The 25959-nt window shown below is 40.0% G+C and overlaps 1 protein-coding gene across 2 annotated transcripts; it reads left to right on the plus strand.

Moving 5' to 3' along the window:
- The first annotated feature begins 1328 nt into the window (after positions 1–1328).
- Positions 1329–24636, plus strand: crlf1a (cytokine receptor-like factor 1a). 2 transcript variants are annotated; one of them, XM_086155923.1, is made up of 9 exons: positions 1329–2054; positions 7095–7373; positions 9632–9761; positions 11056–11225; positions 18698–18855; positions 20611–20685; positions 20776–20869; positions 22308–22496; positions 22635–24636. In XM_086155923.1, exons 1-9 carry the CDS (start codon positions 1967–1969, stop codon positions 22649–22651), a joined length of 1200 nt encoding a protein of 399 aa, XP_086012049.1. In that variant the 5' UTR covers positions 1329–1966; the 3' UTR covers positions 22652–24636. The 2 variants fall into 2 exon arrangements, with proteins under 2 accessions (XP_086012049.1, XP_086012042.1); XM_086155916.1 differs by having other exon boundaries at positions 22308–22492.
- The last annotated feature ends 1323 nt before the right edge of the window (positions 24637–25959 follow it).

Genomic DNA, 25959 nt, shown 5'->3' on the forward strand with positions numbered 1-25959 from the left:
ATCGGGACAAGGCAACCGGGGGGAATGACCGGAAAGTGACGCTACAGCCGAGCTGTGTCATGAAATTCTTGTCACTGTTCCTTGACTGTAACTCCAGCACTTGAGCGGGAACTGCCCCTCGAACAAGAGTCCCCTCTGAGGTGGGAGAAAGGGGCACATTGTCAGGCGCTGGCCGCAGGGGCCCGGAGGTCATCATGGCTATTAGGCTCTTGCTATGTCTGGTCTCCTGCTGACTCACGGCTGGTCCAACCAGGACTAACTTGTGTACGTCTTTGACCACCATTCGTCAAACATTAGTCACAGTGTCCATTTAGTTGATGAACTTTCTCAGAGTTTTTGTTCTAAAGACAGACTGGGGCCCCGTATGTGGACTTCTTTATCCTAATGTGATCAATTGCGGGAGTATTTCCCCTCCCTACAGCCTCTCCAGTGTCTGTAATTGCCAAGGAGTGACTCTCCTACTTCAGTGGACACTTACTGAGATCCTGACTGGCTTTCATTCAGCCGACACTGCAGCTGGACCCAAAAGAAACTCATCCCCGCTGTGAAAAAAAAAGCTTTCTAATTTCTAATGAAAATGTTATGATGATTCATCTTACAAAAAAAAAACAAACAAAAAAAAAAAACCAAAAACAAAAAGAAACCTTCATTGTGCACAACAGACCCAACAACCTAAAATTGCCTTGGCAGCTTTTGCAGGTCTTATCACGGGAGCAACTACAACATTCAAGTAGCCCTTGAAAGAGGAAAAAAAAGGGTTTCAGAAAACAAAAGCAAAAAAAACAAAACAAAAAAAAAAAAATTTTTTCTTTTGCAAGTTTCGCGCCAAACCTTCCAAAAAAAATAAAAATGAAAAAAGAAAATGGATAATTGCTGAAATGATATGATATGTTTCGATCTCCGCAAATCAGCGAGCAAATCTGTGCTCTGTTACCTCCAATGTGAGATACTTTGTTTTCACACACGTTTGCAGGAGCAGTTTAAAATTTCCCACACATGTACGGAGAAAGTTTTTGAAAATACCTCGAAAGCCATTTTTGGGGGGGCGCTGACGCCATTTGCTATAACACAGCATATACAAGTTGAGAGTTTTGTTATGTAAAGATTTGTGGGTTTCTCCTTTTTTTTAACCAAATCCCAGCGGACAAAATAAATAATGTTTTTTTTTGGGGGGGGGGGGTTCAGAGGGGGGTTGGCACGATTCCCAATCCTCCTTGACTCAACAGCCTCCTGTGGTGAAATATTATAAGGCAGGGACCTGAAGCACGAAAAACAGTTCAGTAAAGTCAAGACTCTGCAAACCCATCATTGACCGGGGGTGGGGTTGGGAGGGAAGGAGGGAAGGAGGGAAGGAGGGGGTAATGGAGCAAGGAAACGAACGACGGGAAGAGCGGAGGTGGGGGGTGACTGGCGACTGTGTGGGAAAACAGAGAGAGAGAGAGAGAGAGAGAGGAGAGAGAGAGGGAGGGAGGGAAGGAGGGGCTTAGAAGTATGAACTTGTGTATGATTTAGCTGCAGGAAGCAATAAGAAGGGGGGGAAAGGTAGCGAGCAGGACGTGATAAATCCACTCCTCCAACCTCCGCTGAGGACCAGCTGCCCTGCGGACTCCGGGGGAGGGAGACCCTTTCCCCGCCGGATCTCAACTTCTTTCTTGTTGTCTTTTTTTTTTTATTCATTCTTTTTATTTTTCTATGTGTGTTTCCCCCCGGTGCGCTCCAGAGAGTTGCCCGTTCGGTCCGCGCCGGAGGCTTGAGAGCTGGGAGCCGCGCGTCGCCGTGCTCCCTCTCTGCCCGCGGTGCCTTGAACGCAGCACGGGATCGACACAAGCCACATCACAACAATACCGGGACGACGAGTCCAGGAGCGAGGAAGAAGAAGAAGAAGAAGAAGAAGAAGAGGAAGAGGAGGAGGAGGAGGAGGAGGAGGAGGAGGACGAAGAACCGGGAGGGGTAGTAAACAAAAAAAATGCGAGTCGTCATGGATTTGTGCTGGATTGTGCCGCTCCTGCTGCTACTGCTGCTGCGGGGTCCCGGCGTGCTGCCCTTGTCCACCCGTAAGTCCCGCACAGATGTGCCGCGCTGGGAGAGCGGTTGGGTCTACAGATTATTGATTGATTGATTGATTGATTGGTTTATTGATTCGCCGATTTCTCTAATCCGCGTGTTACCCAGATGTAGTGGCACGTGTGTATGTGTCGGAAAAAAGTAGACACCTTTTGCAAGGGTGGAAATCACTTTTGCAAGCTGTGGCCTGTGACGATTTGGTAATGGAAGAACCCGAAAAGTCTCCCCCCTCACTTTTAAGAAAAAAAAAAACGTTTTTTTTTTTTTTTTTTTCTTAATGGAGTGTCTCACTGGCACACGCACTTTTGGAGCGCAAAAACGAAAATCCCGTTGACTGGGAAATCGCTGTATATTAGATCAGTGCAAAAAGTGCAAAGGGCCCCTCCAGGAGAGCACCTGCTTTGGCTCTCTTTGCGGATCCAGATCCAGGCTCGTCAGTAATCCAGAAGTTTAAAAGTGACGTTCGTCCACCTGACAGCTCACGGAGACACGTTTTGGGTTATCACAACAATATAGAGTGTGTTTTACAGGTTAGAAACCGAGAGGGTGTGTGTGGGGGGGGGGGCGCAGGGGCCCCATCATGTGGAGATTGCTGCAGAAGTCAGTTCAGTGTCCCCACGCAAAAAGCTTGGCGCCTACCGCGGATAAACACACGCAAATGCCACTTACTGTCCCATTTGACAGCTCCGGTTATTGATGAGGTGCCTCCGTTGTATCCCGGAGCGATCCGCCTCCCGGGGCGGAGTGGCGGGGCGGCGGCGGCGGCGGCGGCGGCGGGGCGCAGAGTCTCTTCGAGCCCCGGCCATAATCCCTTTAACACATGGGAGAGCGGAGCTGCTTTTACGAGCCGCATCAAAACACTGACATCATTTGCTCGGGCTTTGGAGAATGTTAACCGGCAGCTTAACGCACGGTAACATTAATAAATCAAAGTTATGTCCGGTTCTTCCGTTTAGTGCCTGGATTAGGGGGTTCTTTTTCTTTTATGGGGAGTCCAGTGGCCCAGAGAGGTCCCCCTCCACCCCCATTGGTTTTGAAAGGTGCACGTAAAAGAGGGTTTAGTTTTATGGGTCCTTGTAGGAAACAGAGGGATCTGAGCTGAAGCCTCCCTGCTGTTTGTTTTTTAGGGCTAATTGGTCATTACAGTTTTATTTATTGCAGTAATGGATGGTTCTTCACCTCTCGCTGTGTCTGTTGTGGTTTCGATGCCACTGGAGTAAAACAGTTAAAATGAGGAATTTTCTTCCTGGCAGTAAACTAACATACAATTACTTTTTAAGAGCAGCTCATAAGTTTTGTAGTTTTATGTCCCGTCGGCCCATAAAGACACGTGTATTTTGGAAAATGTTGTCATATCTGACTCCAAACAACCGAAAACACATTTTCACCACTTTTTCTTTCTTTTGTGGCCCATGGCGCTCTATGTGAATCTTCCTTTCGCCTATCCACAATGTAGATCTATAAAAAGTCGTGAAAAATCCAGCGTCTCAGAGGTATCACATGTTGCTCCAAAGCACTTCAGACCCTCACAAGTTAGTTTATTGTAGATTAAACTTAGGAAACACGGGTTGAGTGAACATTTGGTGTTTCTGTTAATCCAAATGATAGAGTATCTGTTGTGAGACCTGGGGCAAGCTCACTGAGCTCTGGAGACAAGAAATAAAAGTGTTTGAAGAGTGTGAAATAAGAGAGCTTACGATGAGCCGGTCCGATCCGTCTCGCTACGAATTACTTTTAAATCCATCCTCCATTACCGAAAGGTTAAACTCATCCACTCTAACTTTTTCGAACAAATAATATTTTACAAGTCATTTCCCCAGGCGGAGCATAAACAGTAATAATGTTTTCAAAAGGGTGTTTGTGAGCTTCACGCTGCGCTCCAGGGCAGAGGACCCCCTCCCACCGCCTGGAATACATAAACATTGATTGTTATTCAGCCGGATCAGCATATTATGGAATAGTCATGACCCTGTGCACTTTACCCCGTCGTGTAACACATCCACTGCTCCTGTACATTGTGTTTGTGGAATGAATGTGTGGAAGCTCGAGTTTCAGTGTTAATTCTAGCAGGGGGTTAAACAGTTTAAATCATTTCTTCATAGGGAGGCGAGTCCATTAAGGACCACACAATGTCTGTCAACAGAGGTTGTGGGGCGGCCGGCTAGATGTGGCCCCGGGCGCAGATTTGGGGTAGACTGACAAAGTGCTGACACTCTTTTACTCTCATACAACGCTCACTCATTTCATAGTAGTTTAACTTACATGCTGTGTGCCTCCTTCTTGGGTGGGCAGCATTACTTTTCTTAAATTCATCCTCTTCTGTTACTTCATATTCATCTTTGTCATTTCTTCTTTGGGGGTTTATTTACCTGTAGCAAGAGCATACACTCAGTACACCGCTATGTAGTTTTTATCCTATAAGACTTTGTTATTGATATGGATGCTATTGTTTGTCATGAAAGTATGTTATAAAACAGTAACAACATCAACAGTGGTGCGACGTACCTCTTGAATGTGCGAGCGTAGCTGAGTTAGCTTAGCCAGCTGCATTCTTGTGGTATGTAGTGCTCGCCTCCAAGCGAATCGACGGTTAGCTGGTTAGCTTTGCGTGACAGTTATGGCATAGGCGATAATGATGACATTACCGCTGCTTAGTGGTGGTCCAATACAGTATGTTGGTAGTCATTATTAGTTGGGCCAATGCTTTTTGATCAAATTTTAGCCAACACATTAGCCGACAGTGCTGCGAAGAGGAAACATTTTTCTTAGCGACTTAGTACCCGGAAACTCTTTTCCTTCAGAGTTCCTTCTGAAAGAAAGCATGTCTGAAAGTAGTTCTTCAAAAATGAAAGAAAATCAAAATAATATAAAACCCAATGTGAAAAATAACAGTCTCACCACTACTTGAACAATCTACTTTTCTGCAAACCAGCTTGCTCCAGTGTTATCTTGTAATGTTAATCTGGTAGACCCTGTAACAGAAAGTCTGACCCTTTTTAGATTTATTATGTTTAGCAAGACAATGTACAATTTGACTAAACCCGAGTATTTCTGTTGCTTAATCCTAACCAATTTGGTGACAATTTGCTGTCAATGTTGAAGCTACCATAAACAAAGCTGGAAACAATTTATTAAACACCCAAAGTATTCACATTCAACAATATACCTAAAAGTTTCATGCAGGGACTGAAGTTTGGCTTGGAAGTACCGCATATGATGCTTCTGTACTTCCCCCATACACTGTATCAATCTGGCCCAGTCATGACAACATTTAAACACCCCAAGAGATGCCATTAAGTCAGTTTAGTATCCAGAGTGCCTGCAGTGCAAAGTGAGAGGGTGAAGAGGATTGCTGCCCAAAGGGAGTGGTATGTAGCAGACAAATTAGGTGCTCACACCTTGTTTGGACAATTCACTGTTCAGTGAGTGAGGTGTGAATGAATTTAACGTTTGGCTATGTATTCAGTCATCTGGCCGAAAGCAGGTCTTTGCATGTTGGTGGTAACTGTGCTTTGAGTCATGATTATCATTATCATCGTCACCATCATTATTGATCACACATCTGAATTTGCGTAAGGTTATCAGAAATGGTAACTTTGCTGTTCTATTTGGTTGGGGGTGGCTTCATAGAGTCACAATTTCTGAAAAAGGCAACGACTTTATGTGTATTATTTGACATTTGAATTTTACGGCTCTAATTTGACAGTTATCAAAGACATTGTTTTTTTTCCAAAATTAAAATAAACAGCAAGTTTTACCTTTTTTGGAAGTTTTTTTTTCCTTTTCAGAACTTTTATTTTGAGCAGCTGAAAATATTTGCGGTAAGAAAGTTTGCCTTTTATATCATTATCAGGGACAGATTTGAGTTTCTTTTATGTTGGTGTAGAAGTGTAGAAAACTGCAGTTTAAAAAAAAATCTCAGGACAAATCACGGCCTTGCCACCATGATTCACACAATGCATTATCCCCGGAATATATGTCATTAGATTTTTTTTTCTCCATATGAAGTTACTAGTCAAAACTGTTCAGAACAAGTCTGTGGATTATCTTGAGTACTTTGGCCATGATATTTAGACAGAGACTTTTCTGTTGAGTTCAAATGTAATTTCTTGGCAGTTTCAAGTCTACAAAACCAACTCCATTAAGTTCAATTTTATTTGAGATACAACAGACATTTAAGACTGATATCTGTAAGTCATCCAATTACACTGAGCAATCTGGAAGGATAAGCAGTACAAAAGGGTTGGGAAAAACTTTTTTTTTAATTTTAGGGTGAACTTGCTTTTTGAAGTAGGTTAGCGTGACAATAGGAAAAAAAATGACATTGTCCAATTTCTTTTTTTCTACAATATATATTTTGAAACATCGAAACAGGGAAATAAAATTGAATGTAATTCACAAATGTATCTTTGAAAATAATAACTCATAGTTTGTGGCATTTCTTTCATAAGAACCGTCATGGATCAGCTTGGAGTGCACCTTCAGTTCAACATACAAGAAATCATTATTTTAACGAGCCATCAAAAACAGGCAGAGCTCTATTTGATATCGTGGTGCTCCAAGTGGGGCTGCTTCGCTTGTGTGATGAATTGATGGTCAAACTTCCACCACAGCACATTGGGAACTAATCAAGTCTTTGTATCCAAGAAGCCTATAAATCGGATTAAGATATTTAATACCACTCAGATATTTATTTTTTTGGTTGATTCGTCATGGGAAATAAGCGTTCCAGTTGTTTTGTATGTATCAGAAAAGAGGCTGTAGCATGACGTATTCGTGTAACTTGACCTTATTTGACTTTGCGTGTCCTGCAATGTGACTTTACACTTGCTCACATTGTGACATTGATGCTGAAACGCTATTCTGTATAGCTATATTTTGATGGTGAAAACTGACAGCTGACCTAATCTTTCCAGGCTGTTTTTCCAAAGTCTGGTGTCCATCAGCTTTCATGTAGGACCAATTACCTACTTGCACGTTGAGATATTCCCATGACATCAGTGATCACCTCTCTTTCTGCTCTAATCCAGATGTAGCGCTAATCTATCCCCAGGACCCCGTTCTTCGTATGGGCTCCAACCTGACTGCCAGCTGCTGGGTACACCCTGACCTTGGCATGCATGCCAGCTCTCTGTTTTGGACGCTGAACGGCCAACAACTCCCAAGCACCTCGTACCGGATTCTGAGCCCCACCAACCTCAGTGTGACGCTGTCTGGACTCAGTGCCTCCAGGCAAAAGTCTGGAGACAACCTGGTTTGTCACAATCACAAAGGGCACATCTTGGCCGGTTCCTGCCTCTATGTTGGAAGTAAGTCAAAGTTCATTAGTGAGCCTTTTTTCGCTCCTGATTGTACTTTGTTATTTCATTCCCCTTCTGGTGTATTTTACAACCTTGGAATATTTTTGATTCCTCTTGGTGAACCATGTTCATTTGTCCCTCTGCATCAATGAGGAATTGTCGGAATAAAGGCATGTTAGAGGCAAACAGAGTGCAGGAGTGTTAAGAGTGCAGCATAGAAGTGAGAGGAGTGGAAAGGAAATGGGAATAAAGAGAAACAACAAGGAAGTAGTGGGCAGATTTTTAAGTGTCCCAACGCAGTTGTGGCTGTATTTTATGTTTAGTGTTTTTGCCTTCAGGCCAGTGAGAGGCCTCCATGAGTGTGTGTCACTGTGTGGTCCATTACTCGCACTATCACTCATAGGGCACGGGTCTGACATCTTACACAGACACACACATGTTTGTAATTCTGCTTATGAGGACCAGCATTGACATAATACATCAACTAGCCCCTGAACAGTATCTTACTTTTACAGTGTTCTTGTCAATTCTAGCCTGACCACTAAAACCAAGCCTTAAATATCCCCTCTGGTCAAAAATGTGCACAGCTTTTAGTTTCCTCAGTTGGATTTTTGACCTCCATTGTACAGAACGATATGTGTTTGACTCGAGATCTTCACATTGATCTGCTGGAGAGGGAAAGCTTCTCAATCCTCTGCTTGAATCAGAGTGAAAGACTTGCATCTACATGCATGAATTGTAATTCACAACTTGGTTAAAAAGGCTTGACAGAGAGCAAAATGCAAGTGTATCAAATAAGCAATATACCAGAGTAGAATACTTGAATTTTCCAGTATACATAAACCAAGAATTTACCTTTGATTATATCTAGCACTGTTTCTGTGACTCAAACGACACAAACACAAAACAACCACATTTAGCCTAGTTACTGCAAAACAACTCACATATTAACATAACGAACCATCGCAACTTAGACCAACGCCCAACCGCAACCCCAGCAGCTTTACCGGAAACTCCCCAAGGTCTAGTAGAACCAAAGAACCTCTCGGATGAGAGGTGAAACGTCTTAGAGACAAACAAACCAAAAAAAAAAAACAAGTCCAGTTGCCACGGTAAGAAATGACAACAATTATATCCGTTAGCGATACATTTCATACATATCAATAAACTTGATTTTACAGTGAAGAAAGAGGAAAGGTCCAGGTTACTAAACCATTAAAATGTTTGGATAAGGCTTAAAAAATCTAGTACTGGTCAGAGATGCAGCAATTTTGGGTTTTATATCGTTTCCCAAATCATATAAAAATAAGACATTGGGTGTTTGCAGATTTATAAAACAATCAGTCGTAATTTTCAGAAGCCATATTGATGTGTATATATAATGCTTGGTGACACATAATGCAAATAAGTAAATCTAGCTTAAATAGCGTGTGTGATGGGGTGGGGGGGTGTGTGGGAGGGGGGACCATTTTTTGCACCCCAAAAGTCTGCTGTCCACTGACAAGGATTAATTGATTAAAAATTGATATATTTCCCTGATTTTTATCATCACATGATTCGTTTTATTTCTTCTCAAGTTGCACTTTAGTGACATTTCAACATTTCCACGCTGTTACTATGGATGAGACTTATGACCAAATCCAAGCAAGTCAAGTTGTTATAAACGGGAGGGGCCAACAGTTCTTAATTATTTAAAAATGACCTCACTCTGAATGGTTTACTGACTTTTTTCAGACTTTCTCTTGCATGTTCTTCAAGTTTTTGTTGTTTTCCAAGTCAGCCTCAAAGGTAATTAGTAGACAAATTTGACTTTACAAAAGCCAAGCCAAGAAAAAACATGGTTGGCTATTTTTTCCATGGCACTCATACACATTTACGCACAAAGAAGGAGATGAAGCCAGGATCCTAATCTCAGCGCGACACTGGTGTTGAGGACCCTGTGTTCTGAGAGACGAGGAATGTTGGCAGGGATCCCAAGTCTGACCAAATCAGTCTGCACACACATATATACACACTCTGGTTCTCTCTCAGGTTATCAGACACACCAGATTAACAAAAAACACACCAATTTCTGAGGAACATCGCTAGTGGGTGAATTACACTGAGGGCTTGAGTAATGGCTGGATGTGACTTTGTACCCTCACTGACCCGTGTATCTCCTTTCTATCTCTCTTCTCCCCTCCATTTCTCAATCTTCTGTTTCTCTGTTCTTCTCTGTCATCCTCCCTGTCACTCCTTTCCCCCCTCTCACTCTCTATTGGCCCCAGTGCCTCCGGAGAAGCCGGTCGATCTGACCTGCTGGTCCAGGAACACCAAAGACCTGACTTGCAGCTGGGCTCCAGGAGGAAAGGGGGAGACGAACATTAGTACACAGTACACACTCAAGTACAAACTCAGGTACACGCCAGACTACATCTTATGGAGAGAAAAAAAACAACTCAGTTAAGTCATTAAACTCAGCCTGAAAATCAGACATCCTTTTTCAATCAGAAAATCTCGATGCAGTTTGGATCAGCAAATGGCTCAAGTTCTTTTTCTGAGCGGAAAATGGAATAAGAACTCAAAGGCTTACTCGTGTGTCTGTGCTGGAGTCTGTTCAACCTTTGTAAAGCTTTGACAGAAAACAAACAAAAAAAAAAAAACCTGGACTTAAATAGTCTAGCAACATGCATAACCTTGTTTATGGCTTTTAAGTAAAGTGGTTAAATTCAGTGGGATTCTTTTTGTACTAAATGTAAATGAACAGGTAAACCATAATTTATCTATGAAGTATTACAGAAATGCTATTTCAAAAAGGTTTTTGTTAGCAATAACTGCCAAAAACATGAACCAGGCCCTTCTTTCAACTTGTTTCATTCATGTTTTCATCGTTCATCACTTTTAAAAATTGATTTTACTGCATTTGAAAGGTTACAAAGTCCCTTTATTATTATTTTTTTGTGTTGCATGCACATTCCTCAGTTGTTACTTATAAGGCAGCTGACTGTGCTGCAGGTATACTATGCATGTAAGCTTGGTACTCTGCAAGCATTTCAGTCCAGTGATTCTCTCTCTGTGCTTCTATAGGAAAAATAAATATCTTTTTTCCTTTTAAGCTCTAGGTTTCCATCACAACCCTGGTAATGGTATTAACAGTTTTATGGAAAAGAACAAAATCTATATGCGCCTCCCCATATGAACACCTGTATGCCCAGAATCCTTCTTTTATTAGAGATGTTCCTGATAGCTCTGGTGTGATGTGCAGTTTGTTGACATGATCCCCTAAAATAAGTTGAGGTTGAGCTGGAGACAACTCAAAAGACCTTATCTTTTGGCAGGGGAAAAAAAAACATCAGTGGTAGCCAAGGTGAAAGCCCTCTGTCTTTAGAAAGTTAAATTTCATCAGCATTAGAGAAACAGGTTCTCATCTGGGAGCGATACATTTTTAAAAATGAGTTTCAGATGGAGCTTAAACTCTATTCACATTTTTTAAAATAATGAAATCAAGCTATTTAAAAACAAGAGAAATAACTTGACGCATAGTGCCCACAGGCTTTACAACTCCATCTGCAACTGCAGTCCAGTTCTCTTAAACAAGAACCTAATAAAACAATGGTTGGCAGATAAACCGAACACAATGATGTGTATACACCATTTAAAAGCTGTTTACAGTTATTCAACAATTGTTTTCACCCCCTCCCCCCTCCCTAAGGTGGTACGGCAAAGAGAAGGAGTGTGAAGACTACGCTCATACCCAGCCATACTCCTGCAGCATCACCAGGGACCTGCACCTCTTCACGCCTTATGAGATCTGGGTGGAGGCCTCCAATCAGCTGGGTCAGGCTACTTCAGATGTCATCACACTGGACATCCTAGACGTGGGTGAGTGTGAGAAGTAGTGAAATGTAACCCTGTTGCTTTAATGTTTTTTTTCAGAGCTTAGATCTGAGTGTCAGTCCCCCCTCCCCCTCCTCCAGGCTGTTATCTAGAACAATGACTTTGGACAGCTACAGCTCTGAAAATAAATCAAAGTTGACCTGCAACAAATGAGGGATTTTATGATTTTCCCCTCATTGTTTATCCTAAAACTGGGCAGAAACCAGAGTATGGTTGTTTATTTCTTGATCCAGTGCAGTGCCTTTTATGAGCAGCCAAACCGTTTCTCTGACTTTTTAAAATAAGCTTCAATGCAGATTTATATTGTTTCTAATGATTTTTAGGGTTCAACTTTTTCAACCTTATTTTTAGGTTTTGCACCCCCCAGTTCAGTTAGATTTTTTTCACCCCAATTTGACTTTGCCCCTTTTCAGGGAGTCTAAAGCCATCTGACTTCAAAATAAAGTTGCACAGTTCTGACTCTTGCTTTTCCCCTTTAAATCATTCAAAATGAAAGTACTGTTGTCTTTTCTTTTATTAAATTCCTGGAAATAATTTTCCATTAAGAAAACCTTTTTCAACTTCCATCTTGAAATAGTTGATCAAATCAACAAACCGTCATTTTCAAATAAAGTTTAAAGTAATTGGAACTGTTAGTAATGTGGCTCCTATATACCGTGAAATGTGATGTAATGCAAAGCAATTACCACACCTCGAAGATCCAATTGTGTTGATAATCTATCCAAGAAAAAATTGTTTTCATTAAGTAAAAAGAAATCGGTCTGTGACCATCATGAATTAAGAAGCGATTTAATATGAAATTTCTTTGTGAAAAAGAATAACTCCGAAGACAAACACCGGTAAGTAACGGAGTTAAATTTAAAATGGTGTATCTACTGTAGTAACAGTAAAAAAAGATATATTAAAAGCACATTATTAAGCAAAGGAAGTTGGTATGAACAATTTGAAATAACATATAAATAGCTTTTGTGTTTTCATTTGTGTCGTCTCTTTCTCCAACTGTCCCTTAGCATACTCGGGCTAACAGGATGTTAGCCTGCAAAATGGTCATCTTAATTTGGACCAGCTGACTCCGTTCTTCAAACGCTCTCGTGGATTCAATACTTTTTAATCTAAAGAGAAGTTCCATTCAAAGGAATAGTTACACAAATATTCTTCAGCGAGTATCTTAGCCTGAATTACGGAAAACAGTACCCCACTATTAGTGTCCAAGAACTGGTTAACCTTGAGGGTAGATTTTAGAATGCGTAATTGTTTTTAAAGCTGAAAATGCACCCTCATATCTTTCAGCTTGCCTGTCAGAGTCTGTTCCAAACCACCCGATTAGGCCAGTTAATGCTGGTTTTCTAAATAAGCCACAAACAAATTGCAAAAATATGGTGAGGCAGCTTTCTTTAGCTATGGCTTAAAGTTTTGGAACATGCTTCCACCACATTAGACAAACATCTTCTGGTGATAATTTCAAACAAAAACTCAAAGTTTATTGTGGTCTTGTTTTTAATAGCTTTGAAACCTTTTATAGTGTCTTTCTTTCGGTTATACTTTTTAGTTCGTAAAACTGTATGTATCTTTACAGAAATAGAATGAGTTATTATTGTAAAATAACAAATGTGCAAGTGCTTTCCCTTAGAAGCATTTGTGGAATCTGTTACATGCTTTGCTTGGTTTCGTAATCATTAAAGTTATATTAATATCACATTCTACTCTTCATAACTTTTCCAGCAAGTGGACAAGTGCATCTGCCTAAATAACCCACAAAGGAAAACCGTAAATAATCTTCATTGCCAGGAAATAGCTGAACATGTTACCCCCGCAACAAAAAACGTGGGGAAAAAAAGTGGAAAGTCAGTGTTTTCCAGGGTAGTGTCATTAATAGTGAAACTTATAGAGAAAGATGACCACAGAGTATTTGGATTTTTCAAACTAGGGTGACAATATCATACACTTCAGGATACAGCTGGATTTGGGGAAAGTACTTAAAATGACTCATAAGACATACCTCTATTTGATAGATTTACCGTTGCCACGAAAACTTGTCTCGTATTTCTATATATCTCCCGGTCTTAATATGATTAATCTTCGTCTTGAAACAAGCCCTTAATATGTGAGATAATGTGTAAAGAGATTATTTTCTTTTCCAACCGTAAATCTTTTTTTTAAGTGGAATAGGGCGGTTTATAGCCGACCCCGTATTCATCATGTCACAACTCCTCAGAATCAACCTTTAACTTTATGAATACAGTTTTAAATTTATTAAAATAGAGAATATCTTTTCACTGTAAACATTCATCTTTTTTATTTCCACAGACAGGACATTGGCTTGAGCTTTGCTGGTTCACTTATGTGGCTTCAGACCGCTAGGAAGTGAACGCTATTCCCTTTTAAAGCTTCGCTATGTGGTTTGCTGGCTAGCTTAGTGGGATTTAAGTTAACGGAGTGTGCATTAAAACCAAAGTCCTCTCATGTCAGACTCCCACAGAAAACGCATTCATTGACACACCTGGGTAGACGTAGTAATGCGGCCAATGGAAACGCCTCATCTTTTGATGAGCGCCCCCCCCCCCCCCTTTTTTTTTTTGCATGCGCTTAAGAGAAACACGCAAATATTTGCTAACCCCCTTTAATGTGGTGTTGGAATGTTCCAACACTGATCCTCTAAACTAATCCTGTCTCTGAGCCCTGCTGCAGACCCTCAAGGCTTGAGGAGTTTGGGCTTTGAGGCTTGGACTTGAAATAATACAAAATGATTAGCCTGGAACCCCACCGCAACCTCCCCTTTCCCTCGCTTCCTCCTCACACGCTCCTGTGTTGAGGAAAAGTACCAAATCAACCAAATAAGAGTTCTCAGTCGCGATCACGTCACTTGCAAGGAAGTAGGTGTCAATCAAAAGCATGACCATCTTATGTATGCACGCTTGCACAGACACACACGCACACACACCTGTTAACACACCCCAAGGGCAGGGCTGTACCTAGTAGCGGTATGGAAACAGAAGCAGGCAGTGAGGGGGCGGTTTCTGGACCTGTACGTACGCTTTTTGTTTCATTCAGGTTATCCTGCCCGCTCCTTTCATTTCAGTTTCCATAGGTGATAAACAGGAGACACCACACCTGTGATTCATGGGCTGTGACTCACGTCCAACGTAAGATCCAATCGGTTTTGAAACCGTGGCGGAAACACCAACAGTTTTCTGCATTCCTTAGTCACGCAGGGGATCACCCGTAGCCTCGAGACTAGAGACAACTTGCATTTATGTCTTCTATAGCGAGATGAGGATGTGTTGAGAACTGGGAAATTATGTTAAAATGCATCACCGCCTTGTCGAAAAGTAAGATTTTGTAAGGGGGGATCCAATGTAACGACTCCGAATTATGACTTTTCAGCTCCGGTAGTTATATATAAGGTAACGGATGTCGACTGACTGGAAAGTTTGGATATCAGTAATTCAGAGAATTGTTATTCGTGTATTACCAGTGACACCGATACTTGGAATTTGTCACTGAAATTCAAGCTCAGTCTGTCTAACCTTGCCAAACTTTGAGTATGACAAAGGTTGTGACGGTTACTTACCTAAATTCAAAGCTGTTTAATAGTTCACTCTGAAACATTTGCTGTTGATATGTACTGTGTATATATTTTTTTAATTTTACGTTGGCCCGTCATCAATGAATGCACCGTTTGTTAAGTTTTCATGGTAAAACAAACTGCTAGCTGACAATGAAATTTCAAGCACTTTTGTACCACCACCGCCGCTCATTATTAAATATTCAAACAAAGTGCCAAAAGCGGTTTAAAATGACGGTATACATTTTTGTGAGACGGCTTTTGCATTTTTCAAAGAGTATTACCTATGACACAGATCTCCACTTTTTCCTCATAGATAACTAAATCTGCGGCAAACAAAATCAGTATTGGCTTTATTTAAAAACAGACACAGCACTGCAGTCTCAACTTTGAAATCAACTTTAAAACCCTGAATATTGTGGAATATTACCGAAATGTGGATGCAATTTAAAAAAAAAAAAGTGTTTGCCTGCAGCGCGTAACCGTTTGTCCATTGTACCTTAACTGAATTAACTCTGCTCTGAGTTTCTGAAACGGTGTTTACATCATACATCTGTGTTTATGAATTTCACTGCATTATACTACCATGCCCATCTGCAAAAAGCGGTGGAAGTATGGCTTTGTTATTCTGATGTCGATCATTGAGGGGTGGGAATTGACAAAACATTTTTTAATGAATTCAATGCTATTATCAGTATAATGTTTTATTTATCCATTTATTTTGATTAACTATAATAACCACTGATTAATGACTTCATGGAAAAAATGTCAAGAAGCACGCAAAACTGTTAGTTATACTTTTAATACTCACCAACATGTAGTAGTGAACTGACACACCGTCCGATTGTTTTTCGATCTGCTCGGCTCCATTTTATTTTTTTTTGCGTTGGAGGGGAATAATAATTGTTTTATGACGTGCTGGCTGGTGGTTGAAACTCATCAGCTTTGAGGTGTACAGTTAAGTCGGATTAGAGAATTGAGAACCAAATGGAACTGTTTTTTTCATTCCCATCCATGTGAGCCAACAGCAAACACTGCCCGATAAAAATGCAGAAGGCGTGGAAGAGAAGCGTCACGGAAGGCTTCGCCATCACACAGATACATGAACACACAGTACATACACACACACACACACACTGATCAAAGAGACCCACTGAGATGGTTGCCATCTCCAAGAAAAAGAAGAAAAAAAAAGAAACTTAGGTATATGACATCAACATCTAAATATAGAATGGAATAATACTAAAAACAACGAGCAAAGAGATTCCTTCTATTTTAGCTTGTTGAATATTGTTCTTGTTTTTTCCAAGTTTGAGGCACTTTGATATGCAACTCCAATATGGTGTTTTGTTTGCTAAGAATTTTTTTCCTGTATTTTCATATTGATTGTCATAGTCATTATCTATCTTCCTTCAGAAATTGTAATTTGTAAAGACCGGCAGCTACTCTGTAAAACATATTAGCTGTGCAATACTCTTGCTGTAGTATCGTATCTTTAATCAAACTTTAAATTGAGATAATGTATTATGTCAAATTACAGTCAAGAGATGTCCACAATAGACAAAAAAAAAAATACAATATTTAACAACCACTGTCATTTCAAGCCTTTGCAGTAATTTGATTCTCCTTGAGGGTGAATGTCTTTCTTTAGCAAAACTTAAATCAAATCATTTATATGCGCCTACGTTAAATTCACCATGCTAGTGCAAACTGAAATTGGATGTTCAAGTCAGAATCCAGGTTCCTCACCACCTCAGTGGTTTGGGCAGTTAATACCTTCACGAACAGTGTGTGTTACCATAACTTTGAGTCTCTTATTGTTTTGTCATCCGCTACTTTTGAAATCACACACGCAGTTCAGAGACATTCTCAACCAGAGACAAATCCCCCGTGTCAACTCCCAGTTTTTCCCTCCGCGAAATCTTTCCCCCGGGGTCGTTTTGTTTGTTATTGGTAAGCGATGACATTACGAAAAGGAACTGAGGTTGATATTGAAACGATCGCAAAAGCCCAAAACAAAACAAGGGGATGGTTAAAATAATGGTCTGTCACCACATGTTTGTTTGTCAAAAAGATAATCGTTGTCAGATGAAACGATCTCCAGCACACACAAATCAAGTCCTCAGAATCAAGGAGGAGACCACAAACCTCGGCCAGCCCTGAGCAGCCCTTCAGTCCTACACATAAAGACATCAGCACCACCACTTTAAATTTGAATTGAATGGAGTTCTTGACCCCACAAACATAAGCTATGATGTTGAAAGAAGCCCCTTAAGCTACTATTTTTCCTCGTCATGACTCAAAATGCTAATCCGTGCCATCTGTCTGCCCTAGAAGTCAATCAAATCAATACGATCTTAAGATGGAAATAAACTTGTTAATCAATGCAATCAATAAGACAAAACTTCAGTCTCGTGATGAGATTAAACCATTGTTTGTGCATTGGAAAAAAAACTCTTTATGTAAGTCCTTCTCATCACATTTCTGAATTTACACAAATGCTCGAATGAAAATCTGCAAAATGAAAAATGGTTCAATTTTCTGCATTTTCTTCATGGGAAGAGAGTCGATTCAGACCAAACTAGGCTAAGAGGGAATGATTATTGGATGCAAATCGTGATTCCAATTAAAAGCTAATGTTGCCGTTTGGCTGCCTAATACTGTATGTAAATACACATGTTTGCCATGACAGCTTTCCGAGTATTTGCCCGTGTTGTGTTACCAGCTTGTTCCGCAGTCCCATAATGAACCAGATAAACAATAAAAATGAGGGTTTTAACCAGTTTCACAAGGCCTGTCTCCGGTTTCGAAGGCAAGTGGAAAGAATGTATGTAAATGTTAATATGTAATTGCTGGTATTCTCTCAGCTACAAGGCATGGCCTAATTGACCCATTTGTTCTTTTTATTTGTATTTAATACGATTAGTATGTTGTATTCTAAATCAATGTTTAGAACATTTTAGACTTTTCTTATGATTTTAATATTTTAAACATGGCTTTGGGTTTAAAGGGGCCCCTAAAGGACCCTGTATTTTAAATTGGAATTGGAATAGGACACGATTTCTTGAAGTATTTCTCACTTTCCATTCTCGAATAGAATGTAGAAAAATAAGCTGCTTTTGTTTTTTGTTCTATTCATCAGTCATGTCTATTGCATTTTGAAGATCGCAAGATTCTTTATTAATGTTCATAAAATGAAAAGAAAGAGTTGTACTAGGCCCATGACAAGGTCTATGATCTGCGAGTTAAAACTGGCATGCTCTGGTTCCAGTTTAAAATCCGGAGGGACTGCAAAAGTCACCAAATATTCGCATTATGTATTAAAGGAATAATTCGTCTCTAAATACAAACATCATTATCCACTCAAATCAGTGCCAATAGAAGGTTGGGTAAAGTTTCTTACTCTAGAAAACACTCCCGGAGTTTCACAGAAAACTGTTTTGCAACTTCTTCCCAAATAACTAAAGTGAACTGGGACCACTTAAACATTATCACTGAGAGGGGAAAAAAAACAGCTTCATGTTGCTTGTCAGGCCTAATTCAAGCATCCAAAATCCCTGACATACAGAATGGAGCTTGGGAGCTAATGAGAAAAATCATGGTGTAAATAACATCTTTTCAAGTCAACTCCCCAGTATGGAACTTTTTATGTTTTATTGTATTTGAAAATGTGTTGTAATTCACTGCAGTTGTTCTGGAGGAAGCAGCAAAATGGCTTTCTTTTGTTTTGTGGAAAAAGAAACCTCACCAGACGTTCTATTGACATGAAAAATGAAATGAGTAGATAATCATTGAATTTGTTCTTTTCTTTCGTTCTGTGTTTTGCATTTTGATATCATGTCCTTTTATGATGGGATTTCCTGACTTAATCCGCTTGATCCTCTTTCCTCAGTGACCACGGACCCTCCGTCAGGTGTGGCTGTGAGCCGCGTTGGGCAGTTAGAGGACCAGCTAAGTGTTCGCTGGCAGGCCCCACCAGCGCTCAAAGACTTCCTGTTTCAGGCCAAATACCAGATCCGCTACAGACTGGAGGACAGCCAAGACTGGAAGGTAGAGGACAAGGATACACACAGATAAGGACTGTGCTTATAAAATACAATCTTATTTTAGTGCACCGATCTCTTTATTATTTTATAGTAAATTCATTAAATAGCCTGAAAAGCGATTGGAAAGTTATGCGTAAAAAAACAATCCACAAGTTACTAACTTGGCCACACTTTAAAATAAACGATAGATAATAATAACCCAATAAATACATTTAAAAATCCGCAAATTAGCACAAAATTTCACAGGAAAATAACAGAATTGTAACAATAGCGGACAGTTATATATAAGTCGGAAACAAGGAATCTGAGGAATTAACTTGAAAGTCGGTTTCAAAAACCATTACAAATAAGAGTGGGATTAAACCATTTCTCGAGTTCGGGATAAACTCTTTAGCCTTCTGTGTCTGACTTTGGAATTCACATACCGAGCAGGCATCCTGATATAACTCATTTACAAAAAGGCATCTCCGGAATATCAACCTCCTGCTTTGGCATAGATTTTGCACATGTCTGTAAGCGTGGCTGGACTGAACACCATTCTTCCTTGCTGTATTCCCTGTTTAACATGGTGAGTGCTGATGCATGTGTTTCACATCATCCTCACACCCATCGCCCTATTCAGTAACCTCTGTGCCCCATGACTGGGGGCATTGTCAGCCTGCAAAGGAACCGCACCTTTCATATTCTTCCTACAATTTGTTACTTGTCTGTGCATCACTGTTCCAGCTGTTTCTCATCTTAATCCCCCCACCCCCCCTAATTTACTCTGATCGAGGCGCCCTTCGCCAGAAGAGTTAATAGCCGGGCCGCTCAAAAACTTTCAGCGGCCATAAATCTCGCCGTCGGATTTGATCGAGACCGTTGACGGCTCTCTTCGAACTTTTAATGAATGAAAAATACTGTGTAAAACCGTCATCCGTGTGTGGACGGTGCCTCCCAAAATTCCTTTGAGTCCTCTGGGTGAGAGTAGATTCACTGGCAATTAGGGGGAATTACACAGGTGCAATATGAGCAAGTCTTCACTTGCAAAATGGAAAAAGAAAAGGAGGGGAGTGGAGAGGTGATGGACGGTTGAGGCCACTTTGAAGCAGACTTTAATCCAAGTGGCTTCAAGGGGTTTGGTGGTGAAAACACGCCATCTCCCTCCGAACTGGCCCTAATCATGAGGTCATGCTGAGGAATGGAGGGATACAGCTGTTAATGTCTTCAATATGGCTGCGAAGACGCACAGCGGTAACTTCTGCTGATCTGGCTTCCCCGTGTCACATCATTAGTTGTCCGATGCTTGTAATTTTCATGTTCTGTTTTCTATTGTAGTCCTTCTTAACAACTGTTTACAGACCAAGTGCCAGAATGACAGTGTGCAGTATAAGAACTATTTTTTAAAGTCCTTTCCTGTCTCTTTATCTGCCAGTCCCTAATTGTCTGCTTGCTTGCATGACTACCTTTGCACGCTCCTGTGTGCGTGTGCGTGTGTGTATATGTGTTTGTATCAGCATCCGCAGCTCTGTAATAAATAATACAGTACAGCTTGTAGCCAGAAGGCACACTTACTTTAAAATATTTTCAGAAACATACTGACCAGGAGCCCCCGAACAATGTTGTGTCCGGGTCTGCAGATGGTTTGCGGTTTTGTTATATACGCTTTGATTGTGACCTGTGTTTTGGTTTATGCCCATTGGTGTTTAATACTGTGGTCAGACCTCCACCACACAACCCTTCTGATTTTTCATTGTCTTCTTTCATTTTTGATGCATAGGTGATGGATGATGTTGGGAACCAGACATCTTGTAGATTGGCAGGTCTGAGGCCTGGAACAGTGTATTTTGTCCAGGTTTGTATTTGTGTGTTCTCAGACATGTACGAGCAACAAGGTAAGTGTACTGGGTTTGTTTCACAATTTATAATCCTGTAATTTATCCAGGTGCGTTGTAACCCTGTGGGCATCTATGGCTCTCGCAAAGCTGGAATCTGGAGTGAGTGGAGCCACCCCACTGCTGCATCTACACCCCATAGTGGTGAGGACACACACACACACACACACACGCACACGCACAAGCACACGCACAGAATATTTATTTTTCTGTTTTTTATATTGTAGTTCTCCATTACACATTTAGTTCAATGTGGGTTTTAATGACAGGAGTCAAATTCAATGTCAGGACAATGTCTAATACAAATGTCATGTTCGTTATAAAATTCAGAAGACAGATGATGATTTTATATTATTATTTGCACGTAACCAAGCCTAACCAGATACTTTTTAATAATGTTAGTCTTCACCATGTGCATTGTCACAATATTATCATTTATTATTTTGCCAGCATCAACAGCAATTTTTGATGTCAGACTGACAGGAGATTTTACACCAGCCTGATTTCCATTTTCACTTAGTACTTAACATCTGTCCCACATTGGGTGTTTCTGATATTAAATTAAAGCCCAAGACTAGCTGCGAATATAGCTTACTTAGTTTCACCGTCAGGCTTTGATATTGTTAAAAAACTGAAGTACTACAGACTTTACAAAACAATAAAAGAATAAGACAATCTTAACAATATTTTGCCCAACTATTGTGGAGATGTAGCTTCCTAAGTGTTGCTTTCTTGGGCTCAAGAGGGATAATCCTATTAGGTTTTTTTTTTCCCAAATTTGATCTCAGTGAATGCAAGATAAGTTGATTAGCATAAATAACACAATCTGATCTTTTCTTTCGAGGCCCAGATCTGTAAGTCAGTTTATTTTGTCAGTCTTTCACATTTATATCAGGAGTGCCACATTTGTTGGCCAATAAACTTTTTACAGATCAACATTTTACATGTTAAGGATCTGATCAGTGTCTGCTATAATCAATCCCAGCGTGCGCAGAGCTGGAAATCAATGCTGTCTTGATGTTTATGTGGTTTAATGATCCTCATGTCTAAATGTGAGAACTATTTGATTGAAAATACTGACAACAGCTGCCATCAATATTAGGTTCTTTTAAACTTGTGTAATTAAGTAAGCAAAATCCAATGCTGGATATTATAGGTTACATGTCTTATGTTGAAATTAATGTCAAGCTGGATTTCATCTTCAGCTCTAATGCTTGTTTGACAGTTTTTGATCATATGCCTCTCGCTTTTACAGGCTATTCACCAGTATCACGGGCTATAACTTCCTCTTCTATGAGAACACTAATGATGTTCAAATTTCAGCCTGTTTATAAGAACTGGAACTTTTGATTACCAAATTCTGCTACAACCATCAGTTCAAAATGTAGTTTAGGTTCATATTTTCTTGGAAAGGAAGGAGGAGCTTTTGCAGAATAAGGATCTAACCGACTGTGTATGTGTAGTTACTTTTCTTTCAGTTCCATTCATTCTCTACTAGTTGGACTTTTTGCATACTTTTACCATGTCACACCAGACCTAACCTCTGTTTCTCACCCTGCCACCCTCTGCTTTTGTCGTGTAGAGCGGCTGATGTCAGGCTCCTGTGACTCCAAATCCAGCAGTGACTCCAACTCAACCCTGCGCCGGGAGTTGAAGCAGTTCTTTGGTTGGGTGCGGAAACACGCCTACGGCTGCAGCAGCATGTCAATGAAGCTGTACGACCAGTGGAGAGTGCTGATGCAGAAATCTCACAAAGCACGCAACCAGGTAGGTAAGCATCACTAATGCAAAGATGAACCATGCACACTCGCACTCATGCACACACATCTGCTGCACATAGACACACTCAAAGTAAAAACTGTCTGTTTTTCAAAAGCTAATTTGTAACAGATTTTGTCTTTTCATTTAGGTTCTCCAAGGGAATAAATCATAGCACATGCTGTTTTTACAAGTAGAAACCAATTCAAGAATGAACTGAGCGACTGATTTGTGTTCCTGTGTTTGTGTGCAAGTGAAATGAGAGACTGCAGCGATATATGGAAATTATAAAGACATTTTTTTGCTTTGGACAATTTGGTGGGTCACAAGACATCCAGAGAGAGAGATGGAGGGATATCCTTCCTTTTTGCATCAATTCCTACCCACACAAGCACTGATTTGCACCAAAAGGGTGCAACTTGGAAGAGACGAGAAGACCAATGGACGAATCACAAACAGCGGTACCTCTGCAGCGTTAGAGACAAACCATGCGGACTTCTCTGCTCATAAAAGACATTACAGCATAACAAACTTGCGTACCTGTGCTTAATGTGCACAAAGGAAACCAGTCAAAGAAATAAGAAGTGTTGCCAAAGCATCTGCAAATATTCTGTGACGTTTTTCAGGGTATCTCCTATGGATCAAAAGCGCCATCTAGTGGTTTATCAGTGTCAATGTTTTCCCCAGCAAAACTTGTCTTTCACTGTAAACCGTAACTAATTGTTTTACAGTATTTCTAACCCGTGAGGATTCATCCCTTTCTGATTGACAGTATGGGTATGATGGAAACATTTCACTGCCTTTATTTTTGTACTGAATTGTACCAGCATATTTAAAACTGTATAAAGTTATGTTTTATTGTCTAAGTTATATATAGTTAGTAAAGACATATAAATGACTGAAGTTGGTATGATCTTATAAATGGTGTATACATTTTTTTAACGAATTACAAAGTTTGAAAACGAGTTGTATGCATGAGGGAATGGTATAGAGGTCACAAACAGACGCACACCGACATTCTCAATGTTTATTTTGATTAAAAAAAAGAAGTACACTATACATTCACGTAACCTGCATTTAAGAGAGATCTTTTTCGCTTTTGAAAATAGACAGTAAATTTGGATTTAATGTAAAGGGAAAAAAATTTTGGGCTCATTATATTATCAAGCAGGTGGTGTAAGAAAAATTAAATTAATTTAAATAATCTTTATAATTTTGACTCTAGTCCAGCCCCTATGTGTTACTGAAGGACTAGCTGTGTTTCCACGTATGAACAGTAGACTCCTGAAGCTCTGTGTGACAATGAATCCCTTTGTCATTGTAAACATTGTTGCAGTTTGAATTTAACAAACAATGTTGTAAAATACTGCAAATTTAAACTATATCCTCGGCATAAAATGAATAGCTTAATTTGACTTTTTTATGTTAGTAAAAAAAGTCACAGTATATAAACCTTTAACATGCATCTGAATAAAAAAATCCGACACAGTATATTTTGGCCTAAAGTAGCCAAATGTTTGCAAAACTACAGTGAACACAATGTCATGTTACCTCATGAAATTAGTAGAAAATTGAAGATTGTCTCGGTAATTACAGTGTATAACATTGTTTTCGATCCTCCTCTGGTGAAATACAAGTATATCAAGCAATGAAAAATATTTTTCTTGTAAATTTGCCAAGAGAGAGAGAAAGAGTAATAGAGGCAGCAGAAAACCCTTTAAATTAATGCGCTGTTCAAATTCTGTCTTTTAGACATTATGAGACAAGCAATATTAAGTTTATGAAATGTAATATTTATCTTTCTAATAATACATAAACGTGTTAAAATGCACATCATTTGTATACAGTACCATGACACAGTATGTTAGGGACCCATAACAATATCTGTCAAATAGGCCAGTAGGTTTTTATAACTACCCCCGGGTTAGCTCTAAAAAATTCAAACGTTTATTATAATTTCATTTACCACGCACTTTTCCAGTAATTTATACAGCACTTCATCTAGAACTCAAACGACCAACAAGGGACATTACAATTTTAAAGACAGTAAACATACTTATCACCACCAGGAGTCAGTCAGCAGTTATGTCATGAAATTGTTGACAATCTGACAGGATTGTGTTCTGGTTTCTCCGGTTCAATAAACGAACGACTGAAGCATCAATCAGGGAAAAGTCTCTTATTTCTAGCTTGACTATTCCATCAGTGGAGCAGTTGCCAAATACTCGCATGCAGTTTAAATACACAGACATTTGAAGAAACCTCCTTAGAGGGATGAGCAAATGACACAAGTTTTAAAGGGCGTCTACTATCTGTCTGGCAATGTTGAGCACCGAGTTGCACTGGTCTGATCACACCGACTCATCTGCGCACGAATACGAATATACTCGTCAGACTGTGAGTTGGAATCCAAATTAAATGCGACATTTCTAATATAATTTCTTCAAACTCAATATGCAGAATTACAAAAATAAAAAAGTTAGCCCAGCCTTCATGGACTGTCCCCTGACCTGAAATAGCTTTCCCAGAGGAGCTATGTTTTTACATGAGGTGGGTTTAAAGAGAAAGAATAAAAGCAGCAAATAGCTGATCTGATACTGAGTAGAAGGTAAAAGTGAAGAAGTAGACTGGCTTTGTTTTTTATTCCCAGGAAGCTGAAGGTCCTGAACTGGTCTGTTCAGACAAAGAGCTCAGTTACTGTGTGTATGACAGCGCCAGATCATTCAGACTTTGGATTTAACAGAAGTTATTCAAATTGTTTGCAGCAGTAATAGGGAAAATTATAAAGATTTGCACATTTAAAAATCTAGATACCCTCAAAAGTCTTACTTGCTGATGGATGTTTATAAAGAACAAAGAAACAGTGCTGAAAATGGACAGCCATATTGACAGAGCATGTAGTTGGAGTATCAACAGGTATTGGCTTCATATGAAAAACTGCTATTTCTAACATGATCTGCTCAAAAATTACATTTTCAACAGAACTTAAATTAAAGTAGGTGTCTTGCTTTTCCCACTGAATATATAATTCTATGCTGGTTACTTGATCTGCATGATCACCTCACAGAAAGAGTGTCCTGGCCACTGCAGGCTTTCCTCTTACCAAGTATGCATGTCTTCCCTGTCCTTTTGTGGGTTCCATATGGGAGCTTCTGTTCCCACCACCGGCAAAAATATGTATGTTGGGTTAATATTCACGTTGGTGTCTGACTGATGTCCTGAACAGAAAAGTAATTGGTCCCTGGGCTGTACAAGGTCAGCCGCTGTTCCTCAGAGAGGAGTTCAATGCAGGGAACAAATGCCACTCTTAGAGAGAACGAGTGTGTCAAATGAAGTCCCTAAACTACTGTATGTAAGTGTCAATAAATTATCACCTTTCAAATTCATCGCCAGCTATTGTCAAGATTTTTAAGATTTTTTTTTTGGCTGGATTCATGCTTAAAGAAACAAAATAGTTCAAAATTATTTACATCTAC

This window comes from Fistularia commersonii, chromosome 1, assembly GCF_037954325.1.
Source record: "Fistularia commersonii isolate RoL2024-O1a breed Wild chromosome 1, RoL_Fcom_v1.0, whole genome shotgun sequence".
Lineage (NCBI taxonomy): Eukaryota > Metazoa > Chordata > Actinopteri > Syngnathiformes > Fistulariidae > Fistularia > Fistularia commersonii.

Bases quoted from the DNA above. Each gene is read 5' to 3' on its own strand.
- crlf1a (XM_086155916.1), top strand. From the start codon at position 1,967: ATGCGAGTCGTCATGGATTTGTGCTGGATTGTGCCGCTCCTGCTGCTA. The intron at 7,374-9,631 runs GTAAGTCAAAGT...TATTGGCCCCAG, and splicing joins TTCCTGCCTCTATGTTGGAA to TGCCTCCGGAGAAGCCGGTC. The intron at 20,870-22,307 runs GTGAGGACACAC...TTTGTCGTGTAG, and splicing joins TGCATCTACACCCCATAGTG to AGCGGCTGATGTCAGGCTCC.